Source organism: Haliaeetus leucocephalus, unplaced genomic scaffold (genome assembly GCF_000737465.1).
Source record: "Haliaeetus leucocephalus isolate CR32 unplaced genomic scaffold, Haliaeetus_leucocephalus-4.0 Scaffold2, whole genome shotgun sequence".
Lineage (NCBI taxonomy): Eukaryota > Metazoa > Chordata > Aves > Accipitriformes > Accipitridae > Haliaeetus > Haliaeetus leucocephalus.
This window is the reverse complement of record NW_010972438.1, coordinates 11,012,420-11,020,388: the sequence shown is the minus strand read 5'-3', so window position 1 is coordinate 11,020,388 and position 7,969 is coordinate 11,012,420. Positions and strand designations below refer to the sequence as shown.

General features: G+C 53.2%; 1 protein-coding gene across 1 annotated transcript in view; it reads left to right on the top strand.

Moving 5' to 3' along the window:
• The window catches only part of CCDC71 (coiled-coil domain containing 71), a 4,967-nt gene extending 221 nt beyond the window's left edge, over positions 1-4,746 (top strand). Inside the window, exon 2 of the mRNA XM_010571289.1 lies at positions 2,396-4,746. Within this exon, the coding sequence (XP_010569591.1) occupies positions 2,457-3,650 (1,194 nt within the window). The 5' untranslated portion in view covers positions 2,396-2,456 and the 3' untranslated portion in view covers positions 3,651-4,746. The remainder of the gene's footprint in view (positions 1-2,395) is intronic.
• The last annotated feature ends 3,223 nt before the right edge of the window (positions 4,747-7,969 follow it).

Here is a 7,969-nt window from a genome sequence, read left to right as displayed (position 1 = left end):
CCCCCCGCCCCGGGCCCGGGAGCCGGCGAGGGCCGAACGGGGGGGGGCCGCACCCGCTGTCTGCACCAATCACCTCCCCGCAGCCCCGTAGGGAGGGCACCGGCCAGGGCTCTCGCCGGTCCCTCCTTACCGGGCGGGCAGAGCCTGGGGGCGGGGCTGCGAAGGGAGCGAGGGACGGGCGCTCGGGAAGGGGCATCTGTCTCCTCCACCGAGGGGTGGGCCAGGAGGAGAGGCTGAGCCGGGGGGGGCTGCCCGCCCCGGTGGCCCGCGCCGAGCCCTCCTTGGGTCTCCGCGGCAACCTCCGTCTGCACAGGCCGCCCCAGCCCCGCGTCTCGGCCCTGCCAGCAGCTGGCTTGCTTCTCCGGTGCACCGGGAGAAGCACTGCAGAGCCCTTCCCTCGAGCTCTGCACCCGGACAGCCGGGCCTCCAGACTGGCGCTGGCATCGCTCGAGCGAGCGTTGCGTGAGGGTCCTGCCGTGCTTGCATCCATGCCAGGATTACTGCGGGCCGGTGGCCCCGTGGCTCTTCAGCCAGGGCATGTCCCCTGGTAGGGCGTCAAGTGAGGGAACTTGCTGCCGGGTGGACAGGCTGGGGGGGTCCCTGCTTGTGGCCAGCTTTCGCTCCTACTACAATTTGCACTGCACAAAACAAGACTGAGCGGATCGATGTTGAGATGTCCTGTCCCCGATGAGATGTCACAGCCTCTCCAACACCAGAATACCCCCTGAGGCGTCCTAGGCTTGTTCCTGGGCTTGCTGCAGCCTGAAGATGATCCATCTCACAGCCTGTTGAGCACATGTTGTTCCTTGTGCTTCTCCATTGGTTTCTCTCTACCAGATCAGGATTAAGCTTTACATGCTTGCTGGCTTCGCTGTGCCTGCTGCCGCTTGTTCACTATGGAGGTGTCAAATCTCACCGCTGGCTGATGACGCCGGCCACGGCTCTGTTGGAGCACTTCCCTGCCTGCCTCCCCTCCTCCGTGGGAGATCCCCCGCCTGTCACAGAACAACTGCATTATCCTCCTCCAAATCCCTCTTCTGCTGTGACGTCTGCAGAACACTTGACTGAGATTAGTCTGTCATGTGGAGGCTCTTACCCCCCCGCTGACCTGTGCTTCCCTTTCTGCGGCTGCTTTTGGCTTGTGTCTCTTCCCTGCTTGTGCAGCCAGTGGCGGCCCGGGGCCGGCACTCCCAGGCTCTGGGGTTGTGGTGAAACTGGAGTTCTGGGAGGAACGTCGGACAGGAGTAGTTCCTTGCTCTGTCTGCTCAGGTGCTAACTTTTCCATCACAGCTTTCTTGCCTGCACGCTGCCCTCTCTAATAGTATCTCTGACACCTTCCACATTTCCCTGAAAAGGACTTTTTGCTGAATCCTCATTATTTTGAGAGGTATCAGTGAAGCTAAAGATTTTGTGACTTCTTGCCACAGTGTCCAGCTGCGGAGCTGGCAAGGCCGCCAGCTCAGCATGAGAGGATTGGGGTTCGCTCAGGTGTATCAAAAAGTCCTGCCTGGACTGCTCTTCAGTGCCTGTTTTTTATTTAAAACAATAATTAGTGCTTTTGTCCCAGGCAGACAGCTGTGTAGTGCCCTGAGCACGATCCCAGTGTTGCCCTCAGGTCACTGTACACTTGGCCCTGGTGATGTGTGTTTCCTTCATGCTGCCCTGCTTGAATTTCCTGCTTCCTCCTCACTTGGCAGCGAGTGCCCTTGGATCAACACCAGTTTGCTGTGACAGCAAGTTGCAGACCATTGTTCAAACAAGGGAGCAGCGAGGAGTGGTATTGCCTTGCCACAGCGTTCAGCATCAATGAAGCACAACTGAAATAGCCTCCAGCTCTGCTGTCAGGTCTTCAGGAGGGTGCTGCAGCTTTGGCAGGGACTCAGAATCAATTTTTGAGCAGAATCAATTAGGAAGCTGGAAAATTGAACATGATGCTGGGATAGATTTGAGGTCCTCAGGCTGCTTAGTGTTGAGATGGCTTGATCATGCTGTTTTCAGTGCGTGCGCGGGGAGCGGGTTCAATGAAGGGCTACTTTACCAAAGGAAAGTGAGATCTGGTTATCCAAAGCTGGGCATGTAGGACTCAAACTGGAAATGAGCTGCAGATTTTAACGGTGTAACCATTGGAACCCTTCATCTTCGGATGGGTTGGATGGGATTGCCTGAAATCTTTGTTTAGGTTTGAGGATATTTCTGCAAGAGATGTTTTAGTTTTACTTCAGAGATAAATCAGTGACGGGATTTTCTTGATGATGCTTCTAACATCGGTTATGGCCAGAATCTGATCTGATGTTTGTGAGTAGCCATGTCTGGGTTTAATGGCTTCAAGTCCCTGCTTAAAAATGTGAGATGATTTCAGTTGCTGTAAGCTAACCATCTTCTCTCTCCTTTTGAGGTGTCAAGGGTTGTTTTTCCAGTAATTTGGACCTTCCTGAAGCACCCACTTGCCTAATGCCATGAATATTGCAGTGAACAATGTGGAAGAAAAAGCTGTCCATTCCTGGTCAAGAATTTCCTCTGCAGGACAGAAAGTGCTGGAGGAAGCCCTACGAGTCTTCAACCCGATGTCCAAGGACCTTTCGGACACAGAGACCCAGCTGGTGGCCTTCATTCAGGGCCTGAAGGAGGAGGGCTATCAGCCCACAGTTCTGAGGAGTAAGGATGTGTATGGGTACAGCTCGTGCACGGCAGACACACCTAGTCAAACAAAAGAGAGCACCCCGCACAACTGCGCCAACGCTGCCGAGCCCACTAAGACTCCGGCTAGAAACACCGCAGCCATGGCAAAGGTGTCTGCTTCGCCTACCAGCATTTCGGTGAACTCTTCGAAAGTGTCCACTCAGCCTGTCTCTAAAGGGGATTCCACAAATCTCCTCTTGAGCTCCTTGAAGCAAACAAGATCCGGCACGTCCAAGGCCACGGCAGTGGGCTTCCCTACAAGCATGTATCCTGACGTGTATCCAGCCATGAGACTGTCGGTAGTTCTGGAAGCTCTGGTGCCACTGAAAACTACCGTGCCCTGTTTGGAGTCCAAGTACACACAAGGGCGTCTTGGGATCTCGCCCTCGGACCTTAAACTCCTCAAGGCTTCGAGTACACCGAGGCAGTTTTCTTCAGGCAAGACCACTAAAATAACAGAAGGTAAGGGCTACAAGCGTTTGATAAAGAAAGCACCGGATTCTGCCACCCTTGCTTTAAATCTTCTGAAGGGACCAAAGGGTGGAGTGCTGCAGGAGAGCAATGCTTGCAAAGCCTCGGGAGTCCTCAACGGGAGAGTCACAGGCAGCTCATCCCAGGGCTGCACCACAGCAGCGCAGTCCAAGACCCTGAAAATTAAAGATAAGGAAGCTCTGGTGGGGAAAACAGAGTGGAAGGACAGCAGCACTTACCGTGAGAGCGTTGGGCAGAAGAAGAGAAGAGCTACGGAGTCAAGAGAAGCACCACAGAGGAAGAAAGCAAATACCATTCCTATCCAAAATAAATCTCGACGAGCTCAGAGCACTTTGAACCTGCTGAAATTCCGGGCCATCAAGGTGGGCAACTCTTCCTCTGATGATGAAGTGAGGAGGAGAGCACAGAAGATTCTTAGGGTCAATCTGTCCCCCGTGATCCGAATTCAGCCCTTGTCCCACTCTCACAGCGTCCCCTGAGTTTCTTCACTTTGTCACTTTTTTTGTAAGTAAGTAAATACGAGCCTGGCATCAGAGCATGGGGAAGTTTAAGAGCAACTCTGGATCTCTGGTGCCTGGTGACGGTATGTCGACTAACCTGCAGACAGAGCAGCCTGCTCTCGTGCTGTTTCTGCCTGTCTACCACTGCTATGGAGAACTGACTGCAGAAATACAAAAACCTGTTCAGGAACATGGGGTGATGACTCTCGCCCATTGCGAGCCGAGCAGGCTGGAGGGCTCGCTTCCCGCAGGCGCTCTTCTGAACGTGGCAGGCTGCGCTCTCGTGCAGGGGGAGAACACGGGACTTTCTCATGACATTGATGCACTGTGATATTGCTGTTTTTCAAGCTGTACATTTACTGGTTTTATTTTGATCAAATTTTATAACTTTATTATCTATATATCTATATATCCATATATGTGCATATGGCCCAGGAACTGTGGGAAGATGCTCTTCCTCCATCCCTCTGGGATTGGGTTCGATAGCTTTTTTTCCCCCTCCCCTTCAGCCAGTCTTTTAAAGGTGCCAGGATTTCTTTGTGATTCAGTGCTGTGACAGTCTGTTCTGGGCTCTCTTGAGCAGCTCAGAGGCAGGCAGAGTTATCGCTACTTGTTTGTCTCCAGAAATGCCAAGCAATTTGGAGAATTACCAGCCGATAGTTGACTACAGTTTTAATCATACTTTTGGTATTACCTCTGCGTAAGAGTGGGGGAGTGTTACGGGGCTGCTGACGTCTCTAGGTGCCTCCTCCATTCTATGGTAGCAGAAGCTCTGAATGCATGGTAGGGGTTTGCTTCCAGAGAGCGATTCCTCCTCAGCACTCAGTGTTGCTCTGCTCTCCTGTACCCCAGCTGCGGACATAAAGCATGAACTGTGACTATTAGAGCTGAAGGGCTGGAGTTGTTAACAGGAATTGCATAAAGTGTCCTGTCCACCACGTAACTGCTTTGCTGTTGCTGGATGTTTCAGGAGCAGGTTCTAGCTGCCAGTAGAGAAGACACAGGCTGTGTTTGAATGTATTAGATACATCCTGCCGGTCCCAGAGCTCAGTGGGGTATTTGAGCCTGAATTAAAGCAGAAAAGCGAAAGAGTTGTGAGGATATATGCCAGCACTTAGAGAGTTTCTTTCTGTCAGTTTGTGAGGGTGAAGCAGTAGGAGGCGAGATCAGCACTGTGTTGTGATGGGTGACAGCTTTGCTGTGCTGTCTGGGATGTTGCGAGAAGGTGTGTGGCAGGTGTGAAAGCTCCCGGAGCGCAGGCTCTGCCTGTCCCCAGGAGGCACTGCGGAACCGCAGACGGCTGCGTTAGCCTTCCTGCGCCGGGGGCATGCTGTCAGATGCCAACACAGACTGTGCGCTGGTGGAGGTCGTGTCTGCTCTCCTCAGGGAGGGATCTGCAAGCTCTGGGAGAAACCGTGCTGGAGCGGTAGGTGCTGCCACTGTCACCTGGGAGGGATGGTCTCTGATGAGATGATCTGCGTTGGGATACTGCAAAAACAGAAGCTGGCAGCTCAGGGAGAGGAAGCAGCGTTGTGCCTGGCACGGGCCTGGCTCTGTACACCACTGTACATTCAGATCTCTGCAGCAGTGGGCTGGTAATCCACTCATTCTCTCACCAGCTCACAATACCAGTTGTCTGACCTAGTAATCTCTGTGGACATTGGCTGAAGGGATGAGCTCCCCTGGGAAGCCCCAGCTCCTTACGTTTCTGCCCCTCCCTAGCACCTGGCTGGATTTCAGTGCTTTGCAAAAGGGGTCAGTGTCTGATCCTCAGCTCAGAGAGGAAAACCATGCCACGGAGAGAAGAGAGGAGGTTCATGAGGGAGTGAGAGTGCAGGGAAGCTGGGTGTCCCGAGGCACAGCTGGGGTTTGCACCCCTCACCCGGGTAGAGCAGGGTGGAGGTTCTCCCTCAGGGGATGATTGCAGGCTCTGAATCACACACTCAAGTTCTGTGTGGTTTTACTACATGTATCTGAGTTGCTGTCAGAGATCATAACTTGCAATGTTGGAGACTGACCTCTGAATGCCGCTGGTTGGCTGCAGAGGAGGAGGAAATATTTTCTTCTGCTTCTGCGTTTTAAAATGCCCTGGCAGAGAGTTCCCTGTCCTGACATGATGCTGGATGAACAGGGACCCTCCGTCACTGTTGACCAGCCAAAAATTGCTTTGTCCCTTTTGTTCCCACTCCTTCAGACCTTTCTCATTCCCACGCTCTCAAATGCCAGGTCTTGAAGTCTTGCACTGGAGTTTCTCTTTTTGGCTGTTTCCCGAGGAGGGCTCTGAACTCCTCCCTGCGGTATCACTGTCTGACAGGCTGCTCGGCAGCTTCCCCTGCTCCCAGTCCCTTATAAGGGCAGTGAGAGCTGTCTCTGGAGCCTCTTCATGCAGCACAGGCATCCCAGCTGAGTGCCTGGCCTCCGGTGGGAAAAACAACCGTGCATCAACAAGGCTGAATTTGGGTTGAGGTTGCTTCTCCTCCAGCCTGAGCAGGAAGCTGAGCACCTGAGGCCAGCTTAGCAGGCCTCCTCTTCGTTGTGTTTCTTCCCCCAGCTGCACTGCTGCCTGCCTCCCCACTCTTCTCCATCACCTCTTGTCTTTCACAGCTTGGGTCTTTGCCAGTCAAGGACTTGGCTTGTACTGTTGCTTAACACATCCAGCAAAACATACTGCCTTAGTGCTGCCATGCCTTTCCCGGCACCAAGCTGAATTCTGCAAATGCTTTGTGGCAACGCCTCGCCTGGTGTCCTTCCCAGGCTACCAGCAAGAGGTCTTCTGCTCCACAGGAAGAGATGAGCATTAGAAACACTTCTGTGTCACTGAGGCTCCTGCCAGGGAAGCGAGCACCCCATCGCTCTGTGCTCAGGGACTTGCCTGTCATCAGTCCAGTCTCTGTCAGCTCTTCTGCACATCTCTAACAGACTGGAGGGCCCCTGAGCTACTGGGCAGTGCTGGAGCTTGATTGTCTGCCCTCCTGATGTTTCCTCTTCCCCCTCGCAGGTGATTTGGGAACTCGGCTGGAAGGACTGCAGCTTGTTATTCACAGAGGGGCTTTATAGCACCTGGTGCTAATGTGAGCAACTGCTGCCTGTCATCCAGTGCTGGCAGACAGGGTGCCTGCAGCCTGTTAGTGGTTGGCTCTGCCATCCTTCATCTCATGGCCGGGTGTGGGTGTTCCTGGCGTCTTGGGCCTCTGATACTGATGTGCAGGAGGCTGCAGAAGGGGCTGTGCTGTGGACACTGCTGTCTGGTGTTTAGGGAAGACAAAGGGTTTGATCAAACCAGGCCAGCCTAAAACTTGATCTAACCAGAGATCTTCCTTCACAGGTCCCTTCCACCCCATGTTATTCTGTGACAGCAGAGTAACGCTTGCCTTCCAGGGATCTGCGCAGCAGTAACTGGCAAGGCACGTAGAAATGCGTTGCCTGGAGTGCTGTGGTCTCTGCTGAGCGTGCTGTATGCAGGTTGTTCAGACCTGTTTCTGTATTAGTCACTTTCAATCCAAGTGCCTAACCTGGCTTATGCTGTTCCTGGGCACCATGACAGCTGAGAGCTTTGGAGACTCTCTTAGGAATGCTTTTACCACATGGATTTGTGCCACTGTCACTTCTAGAAATGATTCAGCCAGCGGTCAAAGGGCTGTTCTTCCAACTGATTTTGTGGAAATCATTTCTCCTTTTATTCAGCTGCCAAGAACTAGAGTTTATGCTTCGCCTCCACCAGACAAGGTCCTTGAGCTTCCTGCGTGCTTCAGATGTCCGTCAGCGAGGTCCGTGGGGAGAGCAGCTTGTCCGGCAGGCAGCTGAAGGGGAAGCTGACATCGGATACCAGTTGAAATCACATTGTTAATTGGTAGAAATGTTTTGAAGCTCATGTCCACTGTGATCAGATTTCACCATCTGCCGCTGCTTTTAGTTGGAGGAGTTTCTCCTTGGCCTCTTCCCTGCAAGCCATGTAGCATGGTGCTGCTGCTTCCAAACTGCCTCCCCCCCGCAGAGCCAGCTGCCATAGTGATCCTTGTACAGAATTTCTTAAGCACTTTTCTGCAAAATAAGAAGGGATTATTTTGTTACTCCTGTTTTGTAGCGCGCTAGTGGTATTTCAGTGTGAGGAAGAGGTATGCTCCCTGGAGCGTTGTGAGCACTCACCTAGCTGGATGCTTTTCAGAGCAGGGCATCACCCGCGCAGCCTGCAGCGCTCATGCTCACAGAGCCAGGGGGGCAGTGGGCTGAGATCCCTCATTGCCTGGTGTTTTCTTGCACAGAGTTCAGCCAGTCACCAGCTAAGAGCATTGCAGGGA